Genomic DNA, 17,842 nt, shown 5'->3' with positions numbered 1-17,842 from the left:
AAGGGTATGGGGGGAGGTAGAAGAAGGCAAAGAGGGGATGAATGGTGATGGAAAGAGACTTAACTTTGGATGGGGAACACACAATACAATATATAGATGATGTATGATAGAATTGTATACTTGAAACCTATATAATTTATTAACCAATCATAAATTCAATACAATTTTTTTCAAAAGGAAGAAAAAACTTTGCGTATAATTGACCCATGCAATTCAAATCTGTATAGTTCAAGGGTCAACTATAAATTGTTATTACAGAGGAAGAGCACTTATGTTTAAGTGACACAAAATGCCCATTGTATTCATACCTGTTTCTTCCAGGTGCAAGGCCTCCAGGAGGGTGTCAGCTATGTGTTCCGCGTCCGAGCCATGAACCAGGCAGGTGTTGGCAAGCCATCCGACCTTGCTGGGCCTGTTGTGGCAGAAACTCGACCAGGTGTGCTTTTGCTCTTTCATGAAAATTAATCTCACTGTGTAAGATACCAAAGTAACATTCAACCTAACTTTCTGTGCTTTCCCTCGTTTTCAAAATCATCAATATATGGGTATTTGCATAGTTGATAAGTATGACCTTAGGCATGATAGTCATTTGCCACATCATAGGAGCCTCAGTGCAGGGGTGAGTCAGGTTTGAGATGGTCCAGGGCTATTCTGGTTCATTCCTAAAAACAGGGATGTTCTTGGTCAAATTATGAGTCCTGGACTGACCGTTTGAAGCATACATTCCTGGGACATTATTCCTATTATATCATGGTCATAAAGTCCACAAGAATATTTTTCCCATCATAGGGAAAGCTAGAACAGCAGTTAGCAATCACAAACCTTAAACAAAAGCAAGATTTTTAAATTAGGTTAAACGAGGGGTCAGCAAACTTTTCCTGTGAAGGACCAGATAGTAAATATTTTTTACTCTATGGCCACCTGGTTCCTGTTGCAATATTCAAAAGCAGCCATAGACAATGCATAAACTAGTGAGCATGGCTATGTTCCAAAAAAACTTTCTTGTGCACATTATATGCATTATATAATACAATATATTATATGCATTGCGAAATTTGAATTTTCAATAATTTCACATGTCCTGAAGTATTAATCTTCTTTTGATTTTTCTCAACTGTTTAAAAATGTAAAAATCATGGTTAGCTTGCAGGCCATAAAAAAGAGGCAATGGGCCAGATTTAGCCCACAGGCCATAGTTTGCTGACCCCTGGGTTAAACTAACAGCAGGCCTGACTGAATGATCTATAGAGTTGAGGCAGCCCTCACTTCACAGTTTTAAGAGATGTCATGAATGGACTAAGCAAGACAGTCTTTCCCTTTGTTATGGGAACAAAGTTTATAGTGTTCACTGTGCAAATAGTTTCAAATCAATATATAATAATTGTTTGCTTTCTCATTTAACCTCTATCACTTTTCAAAGTTACATATTTCAGTTCATTAAAGTTGCATAAGAGAAAGCACCAAAAATGAGAGAGGATAAAAAAAATATTAACCAGTTATTTTAAATTTATATTCATTCTAGTCTAAGCAGTTCCACTTTAATTTATCCCTATTTTCAGACTGAAATAAAGAGCAGATAAATAATGTAGTATTTATTTTTATGATGAGGAAACAATGTAAACACAGAAAACTCTGCTCTCACTTTGTTATATGGAGAGAACCTCAAATGTACCCTTTGAGGAAATATTTGTCCCTTTCATTCTATTATTCATAACCTGCTTTCAACTATTCTTATAACTTCTCTCTAGAGCTAGGTGGGACAGAAGTGACCTTCTTATAGCAAAGTGTGGTAAGTGTGCTGGTGAGAGTGCCACACCTCTATAAGTCCCCTTTGCAAAATTTCATGAGAAAATAGAAAAAATGCTAGGAACATATGTGCCAGGTAAAAGGTAACAGACAAAGACCCTAGCACACATATTCCTATAGAAATCAGATCCTTCATGTGCCAACTATGAGGAAATATAAAGTGGCAAATGGACCTATAAAAGGACCCAACTACAGAGTCTACCCATGTAAGTAGAACATTTAGACTACTATAAAAGTAAACTCTTAATCTAGTCCTGGGTAAACTAAACTCTTAATCTAGGCACTTTAAGCACCGGAATCCAAATTTGATTGGCTGAAGAAAGCTTAATTGATTTATTATTTTCTCATCAGTAGCCTCAGAATGGTAGGTGACTACGCATGCCATAATGAAGCCTTCACTATGAAAATTTTACCACCAGAAAAGGATCTGCTGGTAGGCTCCCGGGTAGAGTTTTGTTTCATTGATTTGGAATAGGCACCAAAAGTCATTTTGGTGTGGCCATTCCATTCCCAGAATATAACCTCAAACAACAGCTACAGACATTATCACAAAACAGCACCAGATTAGCCCCACTTGGGAACCACTGGATCCCAGCCTAGAAAAGTATCCTGGGGTGCGTGCACAAAGTCAAAATGTTTTGCCATAAAGGAGCACCAAGACCCAGGAGACACTTGCACTTGTTCCATATGCAGCAGGCACATTCATTCTTGCAACATGTGTTTATTTAGATGCTGTGTGGGCACCAGAAGTAATGTGACATTTGTCATGCATCCTAGGCTTATGATCTGGTGGAAAAGCCAGAGTTTACAACATGGTGCAGTGAGAGCTAGATAGATGTTCATAAAATATTTCGCATAGCTGAAAAGGCCATGAGCTAGGTATTAAAGTTTTATAACTCCTTGTAAAAATTTATATGTAGCATAAGGATGTCTGTATTTATTAATTTTGTTAAATGCTAATATATTACTTTTAACCAGATATTTATTTTATGTTAGATGGATGAGAAGGGGGTGGGGAGTATGTTATCAATTTCAAGATTTGGGATGTGAAACCCATATTGTTATTTCAGAAGAACGACTTCTTTTGGAATACATTATTAAAATTTCTGATAGAAAATAAAGCTTATCATGTAACAGCAAACCTTGAATACATCTAACAGGACACCTCATGTGTAATTTGAATTCCACTTAAAAGTTAACCTAATCCACTGGGGTTTGTAGGATCACAGGTTTCCCTTTGATGTCAACAAAGATGCCAGTAGAAATAGCTCAGCCACTGCCACAAAGTCTAATAGTAACGAGGATCTAGAAAATGGACTAAGTGTGCCATGCTCTACCAAGAAATCTATTAGCTAAAAAATACCTATGAGAAGAATAAACTGAAAACTATTTAGTGTATATTTGTTGGTACACAGAAAGCACTTCTACTCTTGATATTTGATATTTATCAAACAGTATCTGGGTTGATTGCATCAGGCCTGGGGTGAGATGGAGATGGAAGCAAGGTGAGCCAGATCAGACGGGAGATAAGAAACAGACCTGCCAAGGTGTGGCAGGTGATCTGGAGGGCAACAAATAACTGGCAGTACAGGCTACAGCTATTCTTAGCAGAGAAACAGCACGGGCAGGAGGCTTCAGGTGATGGGCAAAAGAACCCAGACACAAGGCAGCGTCCCAAGCAGAAACTGGATGACTGGAAATTAGGACGTGGTCACCGAGAGCAAGGCAGGTTAGAAGAGCACAGCACCAGATGAAATAATAATCTGGGATTGGGCTGACATCCCACTAACCAATCCCAGTTTCTAAAAACTGGTTAGTCATATAACCTGGTAGGGCTGAGAATGTAAATGTGTGCTCAGGGGCCTGATGGTGGTCTTGAAGGATTCTGAGGGAGGAAGCCAGACTTACTATTAAAGACTAGGTCAACTGATTTGGAAAACTGCACTTGTATTTGCTTCATCACTGGTCTCTTTCATCCATTAAAACAGTACTTCCCAACCTTGTCTGTGCGTTAGAATCATGCCAAATACTTTCTGAAAATACTGCCTGCGTTCCAGACTCCATTTCAGGCCATTATTGTCAGAATCTCCAGGACTGAGCCTGGGCATAAGTTCATTTTTGTTTGTTTGCTTGCTTGTTTGTTGGCTTGTAAACTATGGCTTCCTTCAAAATACAAACTCGCTTTACTCTCTATGTGCCGAGAGCCTAGTACCTGGTGTCTAGTAGTCACTTATTAAATGAAAAACTAATGAATGACTACCATGTTTAGGCCAGTGAGTGTGACTCCGTTTTGAAGCCACAGCATGTGAACCCTAGATACCTTGTAGTGAACACCCTGGTCATGAAGCTGGAAGAGAAGCTGGGAGAGAAGCATCAACAGGGGCTGCATATGGAAGCAAAGTGGTGGGTCAGCCAGCAGTCCTCATCTTAAATATAGGGGAGCCCAGGATTACTTGTAACTGATTACATTAATTCACTTTTTTTTCTTAAGCGTTTATAAAAAGAACAATTCATTTGAATAGTGTGTTACTAGTATATATCTTTTGTAAAATTGCAATAGAATTTTTTGCCCACTCTGCATCCAGTACCCCTTTATTTAAGGAATTTTACTAATTAACTTCTCTGAGATTTTAATATGTGGAAAATTGGCCCTTCCAAATTAACATATACACTGTCTTTATTATACAAAGAGAAATCTACAATCCAACATGTCTTTCCTTTTCAGATACAAAAAAACTCTGAGCTCATTTTTAAAATTTTTAGTCTACTTTTAAATTTTCCAAGAAATGTCTTTTTTTTTTTAAACTCTTCTCATTTATTCTTTGTTGTTCCAAGTAGTTTTAAAGTATTTCCAAAAATACTCAGCATGCAGGAAGGGTCTACCTTTTTTCCAAATGCAACTCCAATTTCTCATTTTAGGTATTATTGTAAAACACTTGGTTTACTGAGTCACTCTTTAAAAACATCTTTTTTGCCCGCTCAGCGTGATTTAGTGATTGAGTGTCGACCTGTGTACCCAGAGGTTACAGCTCAATTCCTGGTCAGGGCATATGCCTGGGTTTTGGGCTCCATCCCTAGTAGGGGGCATGCAGGAGGCAGCCAATCAATGATTCTCTCTCATCATCATTGATGTTTCTCTCTTTCCCTCTCCCTTCCTTTCTGAAATCAATAAAAATGTATTTTTTTAAAATAACACCTTTATTCAAAAAACTATGTTAACAAATTAATTAAAACTTAATAACAGAACTCTTTGAATTTGAAAAGCCCACGTAAAGAGTCTGATAGCATCAGCATTGTAATTCATGTGACAAATAGGCAACTAGCTTGTAGCATTGACCATTTATAAGACAATAACCCAATAACATTGTCTTATGTTTGCACAGAGATACTATTGAAACTGCATTCTTTCTCTACAATACAGTATTAAGTTATTCTGACTAAACATTATTTTCCAATGAGAATTGTTGGAGTTCAAGAAATATGCTTAAATAACTAATATTGCAATTATTTTCAGTAAATTTGAATTTTCAAAATTTTGAGATTCTGATTATATTACTTTTAGAATGATACTTTTGGCCAGTTTGTGGCAGGATAGTAAGAAGCTAGAAAAATTCCTGGGCAAGTGCAGTGGGAAAACTGAGATAAGAAAATTAAACAAGGCCAAACAGTTTGGAGAGCTTACAGCCAGGTTGTGAATCAAAAGACCTTATCTTCCCCAACCAAGGACACTTGAGAGCAAATGGTTTATACCTCTCCTCCCCAACCAGATAATACATAGCTTAAATCACCCTGTTCTGGGAAAATAGAAAACAAAGATCCAATTAATGACATTTGTGCCAGCGAAACCCAAGGACAGATATCACTTGGGGAATGTTAGGCAGGATACATAGCTGCTAGGGCAGCAAAGTGGGGAAGGGGGGGGAAGAAGCGGGAATTTTCTCTCACCTGCTAAGCAAAAAACTCAGCCGTCTTAGGACAAGATAGCCAGATGTATGTACAAACATTCCAAGATAAGCCCCAACAATGTAGAAGAGAACTTTGAAACCTAGTCTGCTACCCAAGATATCTGGCAGGAGACTAGAAAACCTATAGAAGGAAGGGTATAAGACCCCTAGAACCTCCACAGGAGGGCACACTCAGACTAGCTGAGTTGCCCACTTGTTCTTTATGCCAAGTATATTTTTAATAAATTAGCTTGCTTTGCTTCTTTAATAAATTCACTTACTTTGCTTCGGTGCTGCTTTATGTCATTCGCCTAAATTCCTTCTCATGAGAGTGACAAAGCCATAGAGAAGGGGAGAGCCCTCCAACCACACTCAGGGAGCTGTCCCGTAACAAGTTGACAGCATCATTGATTTGTCAAAGAGGAGATCAAACTTTGATTCTGAGTATAAAATTAAGTAGGAAACCCACTGTGCCTAGAATTTTTTCTTCATTGCTACTTTCATTTTATCTACCAAAATTTTGCTTTTACACTCAAGCTTTATTAAAACAAGTTCCAATAAAATAAATGTTGCAATTCTAAACTGACATTTTTCTTTTAAATCTGTTTTTTCAATCCAATCCCTGGCACATATACATATGGAAAATATGGAAGGAAAAATCCTTACCCTTGTAGAATTTAACCCTATACTTGATAAAATCATCAACCAATGAAGCTTTTTGAAAAGTGAAAATCTAATGAAATATTCATCATAATAAGTATTTGATTTTTAAAACTGAAGTATCAAATATAGTTTAAATAAATCAACCAATAGCACCCATCAGAGCCACAATTAGAGCATAAATTGAAGAAATATTCATGCCTCTCTTTCCGATCCACTATATTGTCTACAATGTGCTGATTTGACCTGATTGATCAAGAAAAGCTTCACAGTTGAGAAAAACTCTCTTATGTACTAGTTGACATTATATCTAATTCCTACTTCTTTTGACTCTCCCGGCAATCACTTATTTTTAAATTACAAATTTTAATCTAAAACTTGCTATAATGTCTTTGGGCCTGCTTTTTAGTTTTCTGTCTCCTCTCCTGCTGTCATGTTCCTTATTCTCAGTGTGCCTGCTAATAGTAGCATCTTACTTCTCTCTCTTTTGGGAGTTTAATCTACTGAGAGAAACCAACCAATGAGGCTTGTTAGAATCATCTCAAGCTAAGTATAGATTCCAAGTGACAGTCTATGGAGTTCTCCAGTGAGTTTCCAGAAATACTACTAATGTGTGGACTTTGTCACATCAGCACTAGCTCTTAGAGGCTTGTTTTCCTTACTTCTTCGTTTTGGGCAATATTCCAGATGCGTGAAGTATTAGAGCGCAAAGGTTATCTATGGAATTGAGAGGAAGGCTAAGCCAATTAAATTGTTTCTAGTTTTTCAGTTTTGTGACTCCTTTGCCAGAAAAGTCAAATGTTTGACTTAGTATAAATCAAGATTCTTAACCTAAGCAATATTTTTTTCTGTTGTAAACTTAAGGCATACCTCTAATATAATAAACAGCAATCATATGGGTGATTCACTTTCTTTAAAAGGGATTACAGATAAGCAATGAATGATTAATATGAACAATTGCCGTGCCTTCAAAATGGGCTTTATACAAATAGCAAGAAAGGTTTAGATAACTTCCATTGCTTTCTTTCCCTCTTCATAACAATACAAATATACAGAATATTTCTGATTTACATCCTCTCTGTGACTCAGTCATGCTAACTGTGTATTATAACTGCCTAAACCTCAACATACTTAGGTGTTAGTCTTTTCTTAAGTTTTAAGTACAGTACTTGTTCACTATTTGACATACAACCGTGGATTGTAAGGATTAGTTGTGTGTTACTGGGAATAGAAGTAATTGCACTGTCCAATGGAGTAGACAGAGCCCCTTAAAAGTAATACATGGTAGACTTTTCACTTAAGAAATAATTCTTTAATTGATCATTATTTCCCTTTTACCCATATGGCCAAATGTAAAAATAACCCTGTTTGTTTTTTAAAAAGTAATTTTTAAAATCTCCTAGAACTAGTTTTCCGTAAAAATCACTTTTTAGACATTTATAATTGAAGCACACACTGCCATCAACAAGGACACAAATTAGATCAACTGCCAGGCTTATTAGCCTCATGTCACTGCTTACTATTTGGGCACTCATATTCTTTTGGCCTTCCCCTCAATGACATTTTGCAATTATTTCCCCTGACAGTAGGCCAAGATGCGGGTATTTTATGATACAGTATAAAGAGAAACCCTTCAATCCCTTGGGAAGTATCTATTGGAAAAAATTTTGTGCTTTTAAAAAATGAAGTTGCATCTTTTGAGAACAAATATAATATATTTTTCCTGATACATGGAAACACACCAAGTTTAGACTGGTAATTGAATGCATGTCAATTTAAAAAGAGCATTTTACCTTTCAAACTGGATTTAGATGTAGGTGTGAACACTTCACATGCTGTACAAACTCTCTTTGAATTGCTATATTACATACAGGTGCAATTTAGTATAACTCTCAAAAATAAAAGAACTTAAAACATGAACAGAATTGTTTTCTTTTAAATTCTAAATGCCAATCTTGAAACATATGGCTCTCTTGAAATTTGTTTCCATTTAAATTTCCATACAGTTTCATAATAGTCATTTCTAGGTTGCTGTTGTTCCCATCCAGAGGGGCATCTTTAGATTGATTTATGGTTGCCTGCTCAGCAGAACAAGTTTTCATATATTTCTCCATTCTCAAATGATCTACAAAATTTGAACAGGTGACTATAGACAATTCTTAGCATCTCCACTTTCTCCCCTTCAATTTCTCTTTGATTTTCTTATCTCTTATCTATCCTTTACTGATGATGAGTTGGATATAACAAGGATATATCAAGGAATTCTTGGTTGATTTTTACCAGAAAATATCAGTGCCTCTCTTTTCTTCTTCTTTTTCTTCTAGGAACCAAAGAGCTTGTTGTAAGTGTGAATGATGATGGAATAATTTCCTTGAACTTTGAATGTGATCAGATGGCTCCAAATTCTGAGTTTACCTGGTCCAAAGATTATGTAGCCACCGAGGACTCGTCACGTTTAGAAGTTGAAAGCAAAGGCAACAAGTACGGACTGTTTCAGTTATAATCATGGGTTTCCTTTTCATAATAGGAGGGTGAAGTAGGCTCTTTGCTTTCCATTTCAGATAGCATAAAGTGATGAATAATAAATATTTTATATCTGGTATGTAATATAAAAAGTAATAATCAGTATAAACTTTAAAAAATAACAAACCTTGCCCTGGCTGGTGTCGCTAAGTGGTTAGAGTGTCAGCCCATACACCAAAGGATACTGGGTTCAATTCCCAGTCAATAGGTCAAGAGCATGTACCTGGGTTGCAAGTTCAATCCCTGGCCCCGGTTGGGGTGCATGTGGGAAGCAACCAATGGATGTGTGTGTGTGTGTGTGTGTGTGTGTGTGTGTGTGTGTGTGTGTCTCTTTCTTTCTCCCTCTCCCTCCCTTTCACTCTTTGTAAAAATCAAAGAAGAAAATATCTGTGGGTGAGAATTAACAAAAAAAACAACAACAAAGAAATCCTTGTAAAGTACTTTTCACATTATTTCAGAGAAAGTACTATCTCATTTATGATATTAGGAGAGCTTTGATTAACATAAAAATAAGCTTTAAAAATGATCCTCATTATTCTACTAATTTTTGAAATCTTAAAGTAATGGTGAGGATGCTTAGGGGGAGAGAGCAAGGAAGAATTTACTGGTTGCCAATTCAAGTTAGGGTAAATTAAATGGGGTAGGTATAATCGGTTCTGCTTTTTTCACCACCACTTGTGAGTGACACAGTAATGCACTGGAAAGAAGTCTATATGGGAAGCACAGAATAGATGAGTTCTAGTTCCAGCTCTGCCAGGAGCTGGCTGTGTGATCTGGAGCAGTTTTTAACTTCCATGAACCTCCAATTACTTTTTCTGTAGAATGGATGAGAGTGAAGGAGATTGATTTTATGATCTAATCCTTTTAGCTCCAAGAGTCTGAGTTTTCTTTTTACTTTGCCTTACTTCTCCAAGTGTATCTACACTAATAAAAGAGTAACATGCTAATTGACCGTATCTTTGCAACACCCACCAGCCAATCAGGAGTGATTATGCAAATTAACCCAACAAAGGTGGCAAGTTAATTTGCATACACAGGCGCCGAGCGGCAGGGGGCGGGGCGGGACACTTGCGTCATCACCATGGTGATGACCCAGGCGTTCCACACCACCCCAGCTGCTCCGGGCCTTTAGGCAGCGTGGGAAGGTGGAAAGGCAGCTCCAGCCCGGAGCAAAGGCGGTGCCGGCTACCAGGGGAAGGAAGGCCAATTCTTGCATGAATCTTCGTGCATCAGGCCTCTAGTATCTTTATAATACCAATCACACTAGATTGCAAAATATTCCCAAGTGTTATTTCTATTATAAAGTAGCCCAATATATATCAAAAATTAAAAAAAATAGTAATTTTGTTAGAGAATGGCAAGAATATAATTAAAAGACATTTTACTGTTGCTATGCTATAAAGTCCTTGAAACTAAGTTTTTCTTCCACTTTGTGCACTTGACTAACATTTGAATGCTTGGTTCATCTTAGACACTGCCTAGCAATATGACTCACCAAAGTTAGAAAACACAGTGAAATAGACCATTGACTGATTCATCCCACAGATATTTATTAAGCACATATTATATGCCAGAGAAGGCACTGGATGCTGGAGGATACAACAGTAAGCAAAACAGATCTCCTTCCTAAAAGCACACAGTAGAGCCATGGAGATAATGAAATAGGCACTACCAATGAATGTTTGATTACCTCAAAAAGGGAAGTTCAGGGCATGACAATTCAGGCACCAGAATTACCAACAGCAGGTTCTGCCCTGTTTGGGAGAGGCGAGCGGGGGGATTCCAGTCTCCCTAGCAAGGGCTGATCAGCTAAAATTGCCTTTATTTGGCATGTATATAGGTATGCAACATAACTTGGGGATGGGAAATTTGTACCAGCTCCCCACTCCCATCACCATCACCCCTAGAAAAATGTCAGGAAAGACTTCCCAGAAACAGCAAGAATGACTAGGTCAATCAGGGGGGTTGGAACAAGGACTCCGAAGGAAGGGAGTAGCATGTGCAAATACCTAGAAACAATACAGGAACAAGTCCCCGGATGCCGCATGGACTCATTTCTTACAAAAATATTCTGTTCTTAAGGACAAAATTGACCTTCAAAGACCTGGGGATGGAAGACTTGGGCATTTACTCCTGTGATGTAACAGACACTGATGGAATAGCAGCAAGCTACTTGATAGATGAGGAAGGTAAGTTTAAAGCCAGTTCATTCACAAGTCCAAACTACTTTGAGTTCTCAATGATTCTCAATCATCAAGTGATGTTTGTTTTAGTAATTTAAGGTTTAATTGTTCTCTTTTATCCCTACAGAGTTGAAACGTTTACTTGTTCTCAGCCAAGAGCACAAGTTCCCAAGTAAGTGTCCACAATACTTTCATAGAGTTTAGCAATCCTACTAGGTGGCGACTTCTGGAACAGGGCAGATAACAACTCTGACAGGATTAAGAGAAGAGGCTCTTGAGAACAAATAATGGAACATACATTGATAACTACAGATGCACTTTCTAGAAGTGCTGCTTTTATCTTTGTTCTCAAGTGCTGCTTTTATCTTTGTTCTCAAAAGTGAGAATACTAACATAGGAACTATATTTCATGCTCTGTTTCATAGAGAAGTGGCAGATTACATAGGCATAACAGCTGCGTAATTAAGTTCTCTTTTTGCCTACACATTTTAGAATCATATATATATATATTTTTTTCTGACTACATTAATTCCTGTGTCTTTTAGCCAAGCTAATATCCTAAGCAATTTAATGTTGGCACTTAATAGAAGAATCATACCTCTAAATACAGATATTACCTGCCTATCATTTTAAACTCCTAAAAAATATGACTTGGTCAGAAAAAGAATTTCTTTGAACTATCTACAAACCTTTCAATAAAACATTTTCCACATAAAAGATTAAATTTCACATTTGACACCTAAAAGAAGAGAAAGAAGTCTGAAATGACACTCGGAAAGTTCCACTGGCCTGATAAGATCTCTTGTCATTGGTACCTATTGACCAAAGTAGGTACTTATCCAGAAAGTTACACCCTAGAGTTTGAGAAAACAAATAGAAAGGTATTTCATATACTCACTCTTTTACATCACGATTTTTTTAAAACTCTTTAATCCCTAAACTATAACTCCTTCACTGCTATGGGAGTTTCAGAACCCAGGAAATTATACTGTGGCCCCAGATTATAGACAAAACTTTGTATGTTTGTATATGTGCATTTTTCTAGGGAGAGGGTGGATAGCTTTTCTGAAATTCTCAAATGAGACTGCGATTTTTAAAAAATTGCTGCTCTAGAATCAATTTCCGGGTATCTCTTCCATTCCTAAGGAATGATTGATCATGCAGATTTTCTGAATTCCAAGGAAGAACCATTTATCTTCTGTATGCTTAGTCACCATAAAACTGGAAACGTAATATCATGAATGGTGTCTTAACACTGATATATATTTTAAAATTGTGTGGAAGGTAGAGGTTTGGTCTGAGCCTCCTCTTAGCTTTGTATTGGAACAACTGAGTTTTACAGTGAATATAAAAGTGCAAATGAAAGGCATCCCTTAAAGCTTGAAAAGGGTAGTTTTAGGATAATTACAAATAAGCATTAGTATACATTTGGTACAAGTTTAAGAAGCTTATAATTTAAAATGTAGCAGTGCTACACAAAATTGTGAGGTAGGTTTAAGGGTGATGATTTCTCCTAAAGGAAGTAGAAGGACTACTAAACTTTGAGAAACAGCCATGCTTTTCCACAAAGTATGCCCTGGAGCCACCTCTGGTACGGAACGATTGACTGAAGGAGGCTTTGTAGAGAAAATTTTCACATTACAGGAAATTGAGAAATTAGTTATAAGAGATGTCAGCCAACTTTTAAAATTTCACTCAGACTCAAATGGCTTAAGTGGTACAGGTATAAATCAGAGATACAAGGTTCTTTCACTTTCTTTGTGAGGTAATCCATGTGATATTTTAATGTAGCTTCTCAATAGTGACTCGCTATTTGCCTCTGAAAAATTTAGCTTGGTCTGAGAACTTAAATGAACTGGTATACCATGGGGGTAGATAGGGTTTAAATGACAAGCTAGTTCATCTATATATATATATTTAAAATTAATTCTTTTTAAATTTTATTTTTATAAACATTTTAAAGAACCTCCAGAGGGAGATAAATTGTTGAAAAAATCAAACTGAACTCCTTTCCAAATATTTTGAAGTAGTAACTCTAAGATCACAGAATGGTGAAACAGGAGAATATCTTGGTTAATTAGGACTTTCAGTTCAATTTCATTCCTTTATAAATGAGTTGAATGAGGCCCAGATATGCAAAATGGCCTGCCTCACATCACAGCTTGTTAGTAGCTGACGTTGGAGTAGGCTCCAGCTCTCCTGGGGCCTGCCCAAGACTCTTTTCATCGCACTTTGTTATCGTCCCTACATATACCTAACCAAAGCCACAGAAGAGAATCACAAAAGTTAACTGAAGGACCTCAGGGTGCAAGTTCATCCTCTGCATTTTTACAGTGGAGACATCTGTGACTCAGAGAAGGCAGATGACTTGCCCAGAGTGACAGTCAGAATTAGAACCCAGGTCTTCCATCCTTCTGTGCCATACTTTCCCTCCAACGCCCTCACTGCCTCCAGGCTTTTCAAGAAGCAAGGTGCTCCATTGCCATTGCCATTGAGTGTTTTTTTCACTTGTTGGAAAAATCCGTGTCAATAAAATTGGTTACCAATATAATTATTATTTCTATTTGTCATAGCTGTCGCAGTTAAATCAGATTTGGCAGTTGAAATTTTGGAGAAAGGTCAGGTCCGGTTTTGGATGCAGGCTGAGAAGCTGTCTGGCAATGCCAAAGTCAACTACGTATTTAATGAAAAGGAAATTTTTGAAGGGCCGGTAAGTTTTACACGTCTAGATTTCTAAACATATTATTATAGAATGTGCTGGGGGAGTCTGTTAGAATGCAGGTAAGTTGTTATGAAAACCACTAGGTGTGGGGTGGGGAGTCTAAATTTTCTCTAAAAATGCAGAGAAAAACATAAATTGATTGTCTCATACTATCCAAACTGGAGCACTTTTGAGAATGAAAGAGGGTACTAGTAATTTTCCCAGGACAAGAGTCATGAAACAAAACTGTGCCAGGCAAATCAGGAAGTTTAATCACCCATGAAATAGAACTTCTCCCTTTAGGAGGCAGAGGAGCCAGCACCCTGACCTGAACTCAATACTCACATCAGAACCCCCAGCAGGGACTTGGTTCTTTATGTGGAGGAAACGGCCTCTATTATTCCAATGGGTCAGAAAAAAAAACTGCCGTAAAATATATTTATTGCTTTTCTGGTTAAAAATGCAATACATCCTTATTGTAAAAAACTTTAAAGACTTAGAAAGAACAAGTCACAAATTTTTACAACTTTTTGATGTACATATTGGTATGTACTTTTTTATCTTTTTCTATACATCTGTGTGTATATGTTCATTCGTATCTTATTTACATAGGTGATTGTGTATATCTATATCTACTTCTTCGCTTTTAACATAAGCATAGTTTCCATAGAAAGAATTACAACATCTGTACTTTATTTGTCCTCTCCAGACATCAGTAGAGCCAGGATCTGGCCAGTGCCTGGTGGGACTGAAGAACGTGGGTTTAGGGGCCCTGGCTCTCACCTATGTTACCATGGTATAAATGGGAGACTGAAAAGACAGGGGAGAGATATGGTTTGTGGCCACTATTAACAACCTATTCTCCTTTGATCAAGATAGGTTTTTTTAAACATTTGAGGGGTCATTAGTGAGGGAAAGAATGAGTTATATTACGAGTAGATGGGTATGCATTTTATTCCTTTTCAACTCACACAGTAATTATGTGTAGATACGGGTCCACTGTGGCCCATCTCCTCCTTGTTTTCAGATGTTCTCATAAACTGCTGTGATCACCACCTGGCCAGTGGAAAGGAAGGAAAAACTTTGTTGGCATCACTCTACGCCACCAGAGCCATTGAGGGAACATTTGTGCACATGTGTGCAGAGACCCACTCCCTGTCATGTGCTCACACATGCTTACATGTTGCTGCATGCACACACAGTTTATTGTCATTGCAATAGGCTCTAATCATACTGTTTTATTGGGTGGAAAATACTGTCTTAGGTCAGGTTTTCTAGAAGGAGATTCTGAAATAGAGTTTCTCTGTCAAGTGATTTATGGGAAAGTACTCTCAGGAGGAGAGGGTAAGGGAAACAAGGAAGGTAGACAAAAGCTAAGCAAAAAGTGGTCTCAGTTGGAGACTGGCTTCCTTGCGGGAGGCTCCAGGACCTGAACTGCACCACAGAGTTGATCCCAGACCTGAGTCTTCATTCTGTAGCACTTTATAGAAAAACACATTAATTCAGATTCATTATAGAACTTGTACTGGTATGTCCAAGGGCTAAGATTTATCTTTATACTGAAAAAAATAGTTGCCCAAGCAACAGGATAAAATAAGCATAGTCTAACAGAGCAATTTCATTAGGAGAAAATGGACTTCAAATGCTTTGGAAGCATTTTTTTCTCATATTACTTTAGCACATATTTATTCATTGCCTGCTATATACCATGCATGTGCTAGATACTAGGGATATAGCAATAATGAGACAAATACTTCCCTCATACTGCCTATAATTAATTTTGCATTATTCTGATAATTAAAACAAATGTAATCTGGAATGTAAATGGAAATCTAAGAACAACTTTTTTTTTTTTTACTCACATGATTTATTAGATGCCTCTATAATTAACAGTAGATAATTATATTTGGAGAAGATGTTGGACTTTTTAATTAATTAATCTTCATTTTTATTGTTGACACTTGTGGATGTTCCCATTCCTCCCCTTTTCCCCCCTCCACTCCCCCTTCCCTCTGGCCATCACCACACTGTTGTCTGTGACCATGGGTTATGCATATATGTTTTTTATGAAAGAAGGTGGAGGGATTAGCTAAAAACAACTTTTGGATAACATTTTGTGACTTGAGATAACAAAACTCTATTTAGATTTTAAAATTAAATTTCAGTCTTTTAGTAATCATTTCTGGTCATGGTCATATATATTCCACATAATATTTTACTTTTCCTGGGTACAAAATTTTGAAAATGTGCTCATCTAAAAAAAGTGTTAACAAGAAATTTTATTAAAATTATGATTCTTTGGAGTTTGTATTTCTTTTATCAGGCATATTGTCATCTTATCTACATCATTGATTTCTCTTTTTTCCTTTTCACATTGAAGAAATATAAGATGCATATTGACCGAAACACTGGTATAATTGAAATGTTCATGGACAAGCTCCTGGATGAGGATGAGGGAACATATACTTTCCAGCTTCAAGATGGAAGAGCAACTGGCCATTCTACTCTTGTTCTCATTGGAGATGGTAAGAATTCTGTGGAACGTTAACTGGAAGGTTTTGCTGCTCTCTTTAATGAAAATGGCACAAAAGTGGTCATGTGGAAGGTAGTAGGAATTGTTCCTGTTTGGATTCCCTTGCTTGAAATACAATTCTCAGTTAATACTTTCCATAGTATTTCATTACATAGAAGTGAAAGTTAATTTAAAAGAATACCAAATTTATCCCTGGCCTACAGGCAGAACTGTATATAAATTATCTCATCTATAAACAAATATTTACTACTAAAAGTAGTAAAGTGAAGGACATTGCAATACAACCAAGACTGTATATGTGTCTCAGAAACAAACTGTGATACTATCTTATGATGTGTGCTTACCTTAAATTACTTATATTAAGAAGAAAAATATGCAAAAGTAGAGCATACCACATTAATTAACCATACATCAGATTGTATGTCAGCTGCCATAAACCACTGTGGGAACCATCAAGATTTAAAATGTGGCATTTAACAAAGCAATGGAAGGGTGGCCTGCTCTCTTCACTTCCAATATCCAGTACTATTTCACTATTTCCTAGCTTCATGACCTTGAATAAATTGCTTAACCTTTCCAAGCCTATTTCATCATCTATGAAGACTGAAAATGAGTCAAGTGGCAATGATGTACGAATGTTATAATAATGAACATAAATCACTTATCACAGTGACTGTCATGCACATTTATACCACTCCACTTAGTTTCTTACTTTCTTGTTTTTCAATTTTTAGTTTATAAAAATCTCCAGAAAGAAGCTGAATTCCAGAGGCAAGAATGGATCAGGAAACAAGGTAAAAACAGTCAGTGAGTAAAGAAATAGCTTCAGTTTCTTGAACAAAATACTCCAAGATTATTTATACAACAAATTAAGATGAATGTTACTACTTATGTTAATAAGGCTACAAATAAAAATAATTGAAAATATTTATTATTAAATAGGTATTCATTTAAAATATTTAAAAACTAAATCTTGATTTTTAAAAAATTCACTTCAAATATAAATCACATTAGAATTTAAGAATGAGCTTTGATGGTTGGGAGCATCAAAAGGTTGCAGGTTCGATTCCCAGTCAGGGCACATGCCTGGGTTGTGGTTATGATCCTGGTCAGGTGAGTACGGGAGGCAACTAATTAATTTTTCTCTCAGACATTCATGTTTCTCTCTCTCCTTCCCTTCTTGTCTCTCTAAAAAATAAATATAAATAAATAAACAAATAAATAAATAATAAATAAACTAATTTTAAAAAATCCTTGGGTGAAGATTTAAAAAAAAAAAGAAAGAATGAGCTTTGATTTTGTTTTCATGACTAATAGAGTGATCACTGATATTATTAATATTTTCTAGGTCCACATTTTGCTGAGTATTTGAGCTGGGAAGTGACTGGTGAATGTAATGTACTATTGAAGTGTAAGGTAAGAAGTAGATAAATTTTTAACATTTGAAACAAGGGAAATAAAGATAAAATAGAATGTGAGAAGAGGAAGATCA

At 36.6% G+C, this 17,842-nt stretch overlaps 1 protein-coding gene across 2 annotated transcripts in view; it reads left to right on the top strand.

Moving 5' to 3' along the window:
* MYOM1 (myomesin 1) overlaps nt 1-17,842 on the top strand; it is a 122,231-nt gene that overhangs the window by 87,222 nt on the left and 17,167 nt on the right. For both annotated transcript variants that reach the window (XM_008160048.3, XM_028139252.2), the window contains 8 exons: nt 322-436; nt 8,735-8,891; nt 11,016-11,122; nt 11,244-11,288; nt 13,690-13,826; nt 16,198-16,342; nt 17,085-17,144; nt 17,699-17,766. In XM_008160048.3, coding sequence (XP_008158270.3) covers nt 322-436; nt 8,735-8,891; nt 11,016-11,122; nt 11,244-11,288; nt 13,690-13,826; nt 16,198-16,342; nt 17,085-17,144; nt 17,699-17,766 — 834 coding nt within the window. The remainder of the gene's footprint in view (nt 1-321; nt 437-8,734; nt 8,892-11,015; nt 11,123-11,243; nt 11,289-13,689; nt 13,827-16,197; nt 16,343-17,084; nt 17,145-17,698; nt 17,767-17,842) is intronic.

The sequence above is a fragment of the Eptesicus fuscus genome, chromosome 12 (assembly GCF_027574615.1).
Source record: "Eptesicus fuscus isolate TK198812 chromosome 12, DD_ASM_mEF_20220401, whole genome shotgun sequence".
Lineage (NCBI taxonomy): Eukaryota > Metazoa > Chordata > Mammalia > Chiroptera > Vespertilionidae > Eptesicus > Eptesicus fuscus.
This window is presented reverse-complemented; position numbering and strand designations above follow the sequence as displayed.